Source organism: Myotis lucifugus, unplaced genomic scaffold (genome assembly GCF_000147115.1).
Source record: "Myotis lucifugus unplaced genomic scaffold, Myoluc2.0 scaffold_653, whole genome shotgun sequence".
Taxonomy (NCBI): domain Eukaryota; kingdom Metazoa; phylum Chordata; class Mammalia; order Chiroptera; family Vespertilionidae; genus Myotis; species Myotis lucifugus.
The window spans coordinates 263,469-275,172 of NW_005871701.1; the positions used below are offsets into that span (position 1 = coordinate 263,469).

The window sequence follows — 11,704 nt, forward strand, 5'->3', positions numbered from 1 at the left end:
CCTTCCCTGCCGACCTCCCCTCGCCTCCTTGGGATGACTATCCCACACACTTCCCACCCTCAAACCTTTTACTCACTCCCACGTTCAGCTGATGACCTGTCAAGCTTCATTTCAGAGACTCAGACACATCAGACAGCCACCTCATCTTTCCCACCGGACACACTCCCTGCATCTGAACCGCGTGCTCTGCCTCGTCCTGGTTCAGCGGAAGCGGCGTCCCTTCCCCGCTTCTCGCCTGCCAGGTCCTCCACTTGTTTTCTAGGCTCAGCTCTCCGCACTTCCTCCCCACAACGATTCCTTTCTCTTTCTGCATCCTGATTTTCCTTCTCTGATGGATCACACCCATCTGAAGACAAGCTTTAATATCACCATTAATAAAACAAAGTCAAACAACAAAAATCCTGCCCTGACGCCACATTCAGGGTCCCATTACCACCTGCATGGGCCTACGCACGTTACCTTCATGGGTCACAAGATAAATATGGAATAAATAAGTATTACATACGTAAATATTTAAAATATTTTATCACTCATTGGTATAAAGATGAATATAACCCAGTCTAGCCCAGACTAGATTAAATTCATCCTTCTGATTTTGAAAGAAATTACAACACTTAAAAAGAAATTTAAAATATTGTGGTCCCTCGGCACTCTGGATCCCTGGATCCACTGGCCCTGCCCGCCATCCCCTCCATCCGCTGTCCTAATTTTGGCTTCTCTTACAACAAAACCCTCTGTGGCAGATCTGTTTTCCAAAAACGGCACGGCAACAGATCTGGTGTCACGTGTTCCTCCCACCAAGGGGCAGTCTACTTCTTCTCTTCAACCCAATGGCACTTTGTGGCTACCTCATTGAAGAGGACGGGCAGAGGGACACCATGTGACTTCCAAGGCTAGGTCATCAAAGGTGATAGGGTCTAGGCCTGGCTCTCTCGGGACTTGCCCTCAGAACCCAGACGCCATGTTGTCAGGAAACTCAGGCACATTCAGGGATTCCGGCTGTCAGCCAGGCTCCACCATCAGACTTGTGGGTGAGTGAGTGACTCCAGGCCCAGCCTCCCAGACACCCCAGTTGATACCAAATGGAGCAGACAATGTCCCCGCAGAGCCCTGACCAAATTGCAGATTTGTGTGCAAAGTAAATGTTGTCTTCGCTTTAAGCTACTAAATCCGGGTATTTTTCTAGGGTAACAATAAATAACTGACCATTCTCAAACCTGTCTTGTGTCCTCATCTCTCTTATTCTTGCCTCAACTTACTCCAATTGGATGCTCGTCCCCATCACTCCATGGACAAGGCTTGTACCGGGGTCACCAATGACCTGCTTTCGTTACTCAGCTTGTCAGCAGATTCATCATGGTTCGCCAAGTGAATTCTTCCTCCAAATACTCAGGTTTCAAGGACCCACACTTGTCTGGTTTCACTCCAACCTCACTGATGGCTCATCGCCTCCATTTTACCAAATCTCTACATGCTTGGGGCTTCCCAGGCTTGTTCTTGGTACTCTTCTCATCTACCCACATTCTCCCCATCCCCAACATTACATACCAGTTGTAGGCTGACAGCTTCCACACTTACATCTTCAGCCTGGACTCTCTCCAGAACTCAGAATCATGAACTCAGCCGCCTACTGGACATCGATCCTCAGATGGCAAACTTAGCAAGGCCAAGACCAAACTACTGATTTTCTTCCCAAATCCCTTCTCAACTGCAGCAATGGCATCACCATTTACCCAGTTGCTTAGGCCAAAACCTAGATGTCATTCTTGACGTCTAGGTCTCATTTCGATCTATTAGTAGGTCATTCCATCAGCTCCACCTCTAAACTATTCTGAATCAACCACTTTTCATCACCTCCACTACAACTCCAGTCCAGGCCATATCCTCTCACCTGGCCACTGCAGAAGGCCCTAACCAGTCTTCCTGCCCCCTCCTAACAACCCCCTCCTCACAGCCCCTACCCAGCAGCCAGAGTAGTGTGTTCTAAGGCATAAATCAGATCCTATCACTTGTCTGCTCCAAACCCTCCAATGGCTTCCCATTGCACTCAGAATAAAACCCATACTGCTCCCCATGGCCATGATGCATTATATCATCTGCCCCTGCCTGCTGGGGGTCAATGTTTCCTCTGTCCTTGTCCGCTGACACCCCCAAGCCTCACTGGGTCTTAGCACTGACTGGTCCTGCTGCTCGGACTGCTCTCCCCCTCAGGTCTTCACGTGGCTGCCCTCCTTGACCTTCTCCCCTCAAGGAATTCCTGACATTATCTTACTTCATTTTCTTCATAGTGTTTAACTAAAGCTGAAACTATCTTATTTTTTTCCTTATTATGTCCTCCCCATAGAGTCTAAGATGCTTGAGGAGGGGGACTCACCCCGTACACCATGGAATTCCCCATGCCTAGGACAGTGCTTGGCACATACAAGAAACTCAAACACTTGTTGAGTAACTGAGCAAAGTGCATGACACACAGTGAGTGCTGAATTAATGGGAGCTATTAGTCCTTAATTTTGCAAGACAACTCCTCTTGACTCCTTTGAGTGCCTGGGTTAGCAGGTATGTACCGATGTGAAAGATAATGGGCCTTTAGAACTAGAAGAGGCCTTGAAGATCCTGCTCAGTGATTTCCACCTTCCTCCAGCTCATCACACCTGAAGGCATGTGCCCATCAGTGGCTGTGGCTCTGAACCAACAGTGACTCAACTGGCTCAGTGTGAAGATGGTGTCATCCCTGACCATCTCTTCGTATTTATGGATATTTAAGCAAAATTGAGGAGTGATTAAAGGACATTAAGAAATTGTATGAATGAGATATAACTTAATTTAGACTCTGGCTAAAGAATCTAAAATTCAACAGGCTTTTCATGTGGGTCACTTGACCATGACCTGCCCCATTAATATGCTGAGCTGTTGGAGTATAAATATATCATTTCAAAGAGGATTAGGACTCCACAGAGAGAAATGATAGCTTAAAGTGAGTAATAATAGTAAGGGTTTAAGGAGGGCAGGGCTAGGAATTGAACGGGGATTTGCAGAGAACCCGGGGGTTCACAGGCAGTCAGCCATAAGCTCGGCTCCAGGTATAAGAAATGCTTGAGCCATAGACCTGGTCTGCTGAGCCCTAGCTGGGCCTGGCCCCAAGCTACTGCAAATAACCTCCATGCTGGTTCTTGTGACCCAGTGGGACCCTCCTTGATGCAGCCTAAACTCTTGTGCTGCCCCCTCACACCCTGTGGACCTTGAGACCACAGGGATCGGAATCGCACTGTGTATTATACTTATCTTTATTCAGATCACATTTACATCTTTTATGCCTTAGATTCCCCCACTCCCAGTTGATCATTTTACTTCCAAAACTTAGGGGAAATAAGTGCGTTCTGCCAATGTGAAAGGGGAAATAAGTCTGGACTTTAGGTTTGAATATTCTGAGTACCTCCTACTCTTTAAAAATTAGGTTTGGGGCTGTCCCTGTCACGAATCTGAACTCATACAAATCCGTTTCACCCTTTTTGCCTCAGCTTTATATGTAAACTGAAAGGATACTGAATGGGGAAGTCAGAACTTGGTTTTCTATCCTGGAAAATGGGGGTAATAACAGTAACTACTTTATTGGGTTGTTATAAAGATGAAATGAGAATATCTGTGACTATGTAAAATGCTTGACATAATGTATGGCGGTGATTACAATGCACATTACATGCTTTCTCAGCTAAATTAACCTTCACAGCCCTTCCAGCTAGTATCTAAACCGGGCAGTGCACAAGCATCTGGGATGCCATTGGATTCGCACTCTATCTAGTGATAACTATTATTCACTCATGTCTATTACTTACTCGGAACTGTGAGGTGTTCTATAAGTGACCTAATTTAATACTCCTACCTTAATGAGGAGGCACTGTCTTCTACATTTTACTCAGGAGTAAACTGAGGCTCTGACAGGATTAACTATCTTGCCCAAGTTTATTGCAGTTAGTGGGTTTGAACTCTTATCTGACGCAGACCTGTCTGACTCCAAAGTCCATGTGTTCTCTACTCTGCTACTCATTAGTGCTGCAGTAAAACTGAATGTAGGGAAGGAGGAATGGCAGCTGACAAACAGAAATGCTAAGAAATTAGACTCCTTTAAAACAATGGCTTTCTATATTTACTATGTTCTGTGTAAGGTGACCAAAGGAACATATAAGTAATTCTTTGAAAGCATTGAAACTAGGCACCAAACAAGTCTAATTTGTAGAGTTCTATCAATAATTTCAAACAGACCATATTATTATTTTGTTTAATCTGAAAAGGAAATATATTTCAGATTAGAGGAAGCAACAGTGAACTCAGGGCTACCTCTCAATCATTTCACTTCGTACCGGCCTTCAGGTTCATTCTACCGTCAGGCTCCATTTTCTCTCACTGCCTCCCACCCCCACTGTGGACAGACAGTGAGACTTGGGCATTAATTCCAAGTTTTAGAATATGCATTTTACGTGGGAGATTCAACTAAAAAACACTTTCTCAGCCTACCAGGATAAAGAAATTACCTTGTTTATATCAAGAAGTAGGTTTCAAATACTTTTGTCACAAAAGTATCACTACTTTTTGTCACATGTGTAGTTTATTTGCATATTTACCTTAAAACAAGATTTTAATATATAATTTGAAGTGCCAACCTGAGTAATCTGGTTTACGGGTTAATTGAAAATGAAAACAGTCGGACTCGGATGCACCCCTTTAGCTCACAGTGAGTCACTGGAGCTGAGTGTGCATAGATTATCCTATCATACTACAGTGATTAATATTATCTAAAAACACATACAAAAAAGCTGTATTTATTTTTAAAGAATTAAAGTTCAAATGGGTCACAAATTGCTGCTTTGCTAGATATAATTACCATTATATTGCTCTTGTTTTATTGACTAGTTCTTAATCCTGAGGCTTATACCTGCTTATACCTGCGATAAGCATGCTTTAGGCATTTGTGAATGACATAGTCAACAACTGAGCTGAGAAGGGAAGGAGGCCAGGGGCCCCAAGGCTGTAATTCTTTTCATGTTAATGACAGTAATGTAAGTCTGATACATAAGCAGTATGCATTCAAAACACCGATACCTGATAGCAGGTAAGGAAGAGAGAACAGGAATTCCAGTGCAAGGGGGGAAAAACTGAGAAGACATAACTACTCCAAAGATGTGAAGAAAACGACAAAAGATGAGGCCCTGGTTCTGCTGCAAAAAGGAAACGAATCACTCCCTTGGGGTTGATCCATCAACAGTTTCAGCCCGTTGCAGTCCTGCTTCTTTCAGGGCTTTAACCTCTATTTAATTTCATGGAAAAGTAGACATCTCCAAACAAAAGACGGCCATTACCGAAAGAGAGAGGCCTTCTTATCAGTGAGGAACTTAATAAGGAAAATAGTTTGTGCCTTGCACAATTTTCAAAGGCTGTTATTTCTATTCAATTTTTGGTAAGTTAACAAAATAAGAGCCTGTTGAATGAATGAATCACAGGATGGGTGAAATGATACAGTGGTAATGTCTTGAGAGCTTAAATTCCATTACAGCGACCCTTTTAGGCAGCCCTGCAGGGTTTGGGCCACTAGAAGGTGCAGTGTATGCCTCAAGTGTGCTTGGTCTGCTGCAAAGTATATTCATTTTCAAGAATGGAGAGCTTAAATGAGGTCAAATTTGGAGGTCATCACCCCCGAACAAACAACTATATGCTGCCTGTTCTAGAGTATCAAAAACTTCAATTGCTCAGTGTTAAATGAATCAAATTAACCAAAGGTTTCTTCTAGGAATTTCTAAAGAAAAAAATGTATGTGAGCAATATTTCAAATATTCACTTTCAGATGAATGATATGATGTAAATTAAAATTAGTACAAACTAATAATTGAACAATAGCAGAATAAAATATAAACAGACTCTTTTGGTGCATAGTGGTCAAAACGGTTTACTCACATTTGGTAAAATCAGAACTGAGATGATGACATGTATGAAAGGATAGATAAAGTGGCTCTTCCACTGTAGTCCATTGTATCCTTAATGCTCCATCCCCTGCTGCCCATGATCAGGACATGTGGACTCAACAGTGAACCGTCTCAACTGGCAGCACTCTCCACTTGAGCCCACGTGGCTGGCCCACCCGCATTCAAAAGCCCACACAACTAGTCTCTGAGACTTTATGACTTGCTTTCTTCCTTTGCCTCTGGTATCTTTTCCCAGATTGGCTCCTTGATGTGTTCTGGTAACCGTTCTAATTTTGTCTAAAAAGAGAAAAATAGAACTATAGTATAATGTGGACTTAACTGAACTCTTTGGCCACAAAATAGATGAGTTTTGTTCCCTTAAATCCTCTTGACTTCTTTTATCTCCTAGCCCCTACTTGCCACTCCCCTACCCATACCCCTCTCATCTTTTTGTAGGCTTTGAAAACAGAGAGAAGAAAACTTGATGGTATATAAAACTCGGAAACAGATAATCTATTCGATCCTCAGTGATCTCTAGGGATTGCCACCTAATGTGGTCCCCAGGTCTGGACAACTCCTGGGAGGGAGGGAGACTTCGGAGGTGGCTCGGGGAGGATGTGGCTGCAGTGCAGGATGATTTGGTTGAACTGCCACCACTGCACAGGGAGGTGGAGACCCCAACTACTGTGGCAATCCTGCCTCCAGGTCTGCCACAGGCCCTCCCCTCCACTCAGTGGGACAGGACCAGGCTGCAATCCTATATAATAAAAGGGTAATATGCAAATCGACCAAATGGTGGAATGACTGGTCGCTATGATGCGCACTGACCACCAGGGGGCATATGCTCAACACAGGAGCTGCTCCCTGGTGGTCACTGTGCTCCCACAGGGGGAGCACTGCTCAGCCACAATTTGGGCTGATGGCTGGCAAGTGCAGCAGTGGTGTCAGGAGCCTCTCCCGCCTCTGTGGCGCGCTAAGGATGTCTGACTGATGGCTTAGGCCCGCTCTCTGTGGGGAGCCTAAGCCATCAGCTGGACAACCCCTGAGGGCTTCCGGACTGCGAAAGGGTGCAGGCTGGGCTGAGGGACACCCCCCTGCGCCAGTGCATGAATGTCGTGCACTGGGCCTCTAGTGTATTACAACAATACAGATTGTTGGGGAAGGTCATCAAAAAGACATGACCGCCTGTTTGACCTGTGAGCTGAACCCGGGCAATCAAAGGTTCCTTGCCTCCTCCCCTGTGTTTTGGAATGTGTGTTCTGCTGCCTTCTCTGCTCCCAGAACCTGCTCCAAGGATACAGGTTTGAGATAGAAATGTGGTATTGAGACTATCTGGATTGGGTACATGACGGACCAGTTAAGGTCTCCTGGGTACGTGAATGACCCAAGTTGGGGCCTCTGTATAACGTTTAAGATTTGGCAGGTGTGTGCAGAAAGCAAACTGTCTGGCAGCTGCCCATGACAAAGCTGGTAAGTTCTCCTGCTTATTAAACCTGCCACCTACCACCTGGAGTGGTCTGCCTCTCTGCGCTCTCTCCTTGCCTCCGCATCCAGGGGTGGTTTCAGATTACACCTGGGGAGCTCCCAACACACACTACCCCCCAATAGAGGTAGAAATTAAAGTCATACCTTTGTAACTTCCATGGCAACTCCTTCAGGTAAGTTTCGCTGAATGTATTCCAAGTAGACATCTGCTGTACTTCCAGTTAGATGTTTTAGCTGAAATTTCAAACATAAAATTGGTTCATACTCTGCTGTTAGAGTAGAAATTTTAAAGTTTTATTGGTAAAAGTGGTAGAGCCTTTTCTTCCTCTATGGAATCTACACAGAATCCCAATTTGAAAAGCCCTGTAGCTCCTCTGGTGGAACTGACTGGGGAGCACGGTCCTGAAGCACTCTCCCAGACGTCTGAGAGCCAGAGTTGCATGGAACCCAGCTGGCCCGCAGGTATCAGAGCAGCACACTCACAAGACAACTTAACACACAACACAGAAGGACACAGACTAGGTGGGAAGAGTTAGCATGAGATGTTCTGCATGCTCCATGCTCAAGTGTTTCTGTTGGACATGGGTGCATACAATTTTGGTGTTTTTTTTTTCCATTTAAGGGTGGAATTACATCTTAATATTTGTATCCTCAATGTCTAGTATAGCGCTTCCAATGTAAAAGATACACAAAGTTGTTTTAATAACATTTATAAATCATTTACTACGTGACGAAGTATTCGCAGTGTTTTAGATAAATACCTCATTTAATCCTCACATAACCTAGGAGATGGGTACCATTATTATTCCCATTTTGTAGGTAAAGAATGGAGGCACAAGGCATACAGCTAGTAAGTGCCAGGACTAGGACCTGGCTGCCTGACTCCAGAACCCATGCACTCCTTAACCACAAGACTATGTCAACCCTAGTGGATGCACAAATGAATAAGGTGAATGAAAATCGTAATGCTGCCCCTCACAGACACGGGAAATCCAGGAAGCATGTGAAAACAATTATTAGAACTGTGTGAAAATTTAACTAGAATTTTTGAAAAGCAGGCAAAATTATTCCAATGCTATCTTATTGTATAAAACTTAGTCAGCTGCCCTAGCTGGTTTGGCTAAGTGGATAGAGAGAGCGTCGGCCTGTGTGGACTGAAGGATCCCAGGTTCATTTCTGGTCAAGGGCACATGCCCGGGTTGTGGGCTCGGTCCCCGGTGGGGGGCATGCAGGAGGTGGCTGATCAATGATTCTCTCTCATCATTTATGTTTCTATCTCTCTCTCATTTTCCCCTCCTCTCTTAAATCAATAAAAATATATTAAAAAAATAAATAAATAAATAAGTCAGCTCCCTAGCCGGTTTGGCTCAGTGCTCAGTGTCGGCCCACGGACTGAAGGGTCACGGGTTCAATTCCAGTCAAAGTCTTGTACTTCAGTTGCAGGCCAATCCCTGCCTGCGTGAGGCAACCAATCGATGTTTCTCTCTGTCTCTCTGCCTCCTTTCCACTCTCTCTAAAAATCAATGGAAAGAATATCTTCGGGTGAGGGTTAACAAACAAAAAGTAATGCGTGATGGTTTGATCTGTTGCTCTGAGAAATACAAATTGTTCTAGGGGTAATCAAATTTTAAAAAAATTAAAAAAAAATTAGTCAGCATCATCTGCATTATTGAGCAGAAGTAGAACTATTCTAAAGGATGGCTTTATTTGAGTTTGATTTTCCTGTCTGTTGCTCCCATAAACACAAAAGGTCCTTTTACCTTCTCTGCAACCATTAGCATGAGCTGACTAAAAGGAAGTCAGCCAATGTGAAAGGAAAGTTATGGTAGTATGAAATGGGACATTTCAAAAATACCTGCATATCTGAAATAAACTCACCTCTAAGCATCTGTAAAGTGTTCTCATTTCATACTGAACTCTGTGCTTCTTGAAAATATGCACTGATTTGAGAAGAGTAAATCGCTCTATTTTCCTTGGAGGTTCATGTCTGAAAGTTAATGGGCAAAACAACAAGCTTAAGCTAAGTGATGATAAAACCTTAGTCAGCGATATCAAAGCATGATCCCACAATTTTGTAGGTCAGGTTCATGCTCAATTACAGGCATTAACTACCATTTACAGACTTCTACTTGTCAGGACTGTCATCTATGCTTAACAACTGATGTCATAAAGCTCAAGCCAAAATAAACACCTTGGACAGCAACACAAACATTTTTTTCCACAGCCCCAAAATTGAGCCTTGGCATGCAAGTGCACACACCCTCAAACACACACACACACCTCCAGCTTTTACAGCCCTGAGGTCCCTTACTGACAAATATATGAACTGTGAAAAGCAACACCCGTGTGATGGACACAGTTGTAACGTCTGCTGTATGTGTTATTTTAGGAAAACTTACAGATGACCCATAATCATAAAACTATAGTCTGTTATGGAAAACGTGGATTCATTGTGTTTTGTAAAGAGGTGGACAGACTGGCAAAGCCCCAAATGGGCCTTGTTCTACATCAGGAGCAGGTGACAAGACAAAGGTGGTTACACTTGACCCTGCAGTGACTTCAGGGCCATATGAAGCTCACCTTGCTCAGGCATGAAATTACTGGGTGACTGGTGCTTCTGAGGGCAGTTCTGAAACAATGATATATTAGCCCAGTGGTTGGCAAACCGCGGCTCACTTTGGCCCCTTGAGTGTGGCTCTTCCACAAAATACTACGTGTGGGCGCACACGTACAGTGCGATTGAAACTTCGTGGCCCATGTGCAGAAGTTGGTTTTCGGCCTGGGTGAGTCTATTTTGAAGAAGTGGCGTTAGAAGAAGTGGGGGGTGTCGGTCGGTCAGGCGACGGGAGACATGGCGCAGGTGGGCCGAGGGATACGCAGCGCAGGGGAGGTACATTGTTTTGAGGTACATTCGCTGAGGTCGACCCCTTCCAACTCTCCCATCCACACTCGTCTATCTGAAACAAGTATACAAGATGAGTGTGGATGGGAGAGTTGGAAGGGGTCAACCTCAGCGAATGTACCTCAATCAGATTGAGGACGTTTTTAGCAAAGGCCAGCTTAGAGAGTACCCTAATTAAGTTAATAACAATGTACCTACCTATATAGTTTAAGTTTTAAAAATTTGGCTCTCAAAAGAAATTTCAATTGTTGTACTGTTGATATTTGGCTCTGTTGACTAATGAGTTTGCTGACCACTGTATTAGCCAAAGAGCATCAAATCAAAGGATCTATAAAAGGACTGCTTGCCCACCTAACTGCCTCCCTGCCCCATCGTGATCCCAGACATGAGGGCTTCTTGGATCTCCTGTCTATGAAATTGGTAGAAAAAGGATTTCCTTCATTTTCCTGGGTCACTCATTCTAGTATTTAAACATTCTAGAAGACAGGAGGGATGATCTTGCTTAGGATAATAGGACAAAGCTACACCCTACCTAGCATGAGTTCTATTCCATTTTAAGAGCTCACACTTGGCTGGAATCAGCACCATTTTCTGGCTGATCATGTTACAACTGACAGGTCAGATTAGGAAAGATTATACTTACACTTCAATAGAGATACCAAGTTCTTTAGCGGCAAGCACGGCAAAATACTCGTAACTGTCCAACACAGCCTTATCATGGCCTTTTACTAAAACTGACAGGCGCTTATACAATGTGTCCGGTTCATCAGAAATAGTTATCTATAATTTTGAAATAAAAAAGGAAAGGTTCATTCGTGGGTCCTCTAATATTTACAACTAAAATATTTAACATATTATCCTCACTCAATTGAGCAATTTCAGAGTTTAGTAATAAATGGGGAGAAAAATGCTATGTAACATTTTAACACTATAAGCTTAAGTATCTAATTACTATCACATTCAGATCTGCACAATGACCCTTAGAATCTGTTAAAATGCAGTTTGAATCAAAGGGACTTTCAAGGCAACAAAATCACTAATGGAACCTTCTAACTTAAGAGTTATTGAGCCCCAAATTCACAATGGGAAAGGATTTGGGGGTTTGTTAACAAAAGTAGCCTGGTCAGAAGACCTGAATTGAGAATTAAACTCTGCTACTTCTAGCTAAATGATAATGGGCAAGTCACATAATCTCACTGCACTTTAGTTTTCTCATATATAAAACAGAATACTGATGCTACAGCTCACAGCATTTCATTAGAGAATAAGGAAACAGATTAAAGTGTTTGTAAATGATAAAACATCCTATATAATAAGAGTGTAATATGCAAATCGAGCGAACAGCATAATGACCCGTCAGCAG

The 11,704-nt window shown here is 43.5% G+C and overlaps 1 protein-coding gene across 1 annotated transcript in view; it reads right to left on the reverse strand.

The window, feature by feature from the left end:
• Nucleotides 1-5,912: 5,912 nt before the first annotated feature.
• MRPS10 (mitochondrial ribosomal protein S10) overlaps nucleotides 5,913-11,704 on the reverse strand; it is an 11,817-nt gene continuing 6,025 nt past the window's right edge. Inside the window, exons 4-7 of the mRNA XM_006105248.3 lie at nucleotides 10,985-11,121; nucleotides 9,318-9,426; nucleotides 7,584-7,673; nucleotides 5,913-6,251 (exon numbers count right to left, since the gene is read on the reverse strand). Coding sequence (XP_006105310.1) covers nucleotides 6,168-6,251; nucleotides 7,584-7,673; nucleotides 9,318-9,426; nucleotides 10,985-11,121 — 420 coding nt within the window. The 3' untranslated portion in view covers nucleotides 5,913-6,167. The remainder of the gene's footprint in view (nucleotides 6,252-7,583; nucleotides 7,674-9,317; nucleotides 9,427-10,984; nucleotides 11,122-11,704) is intronic.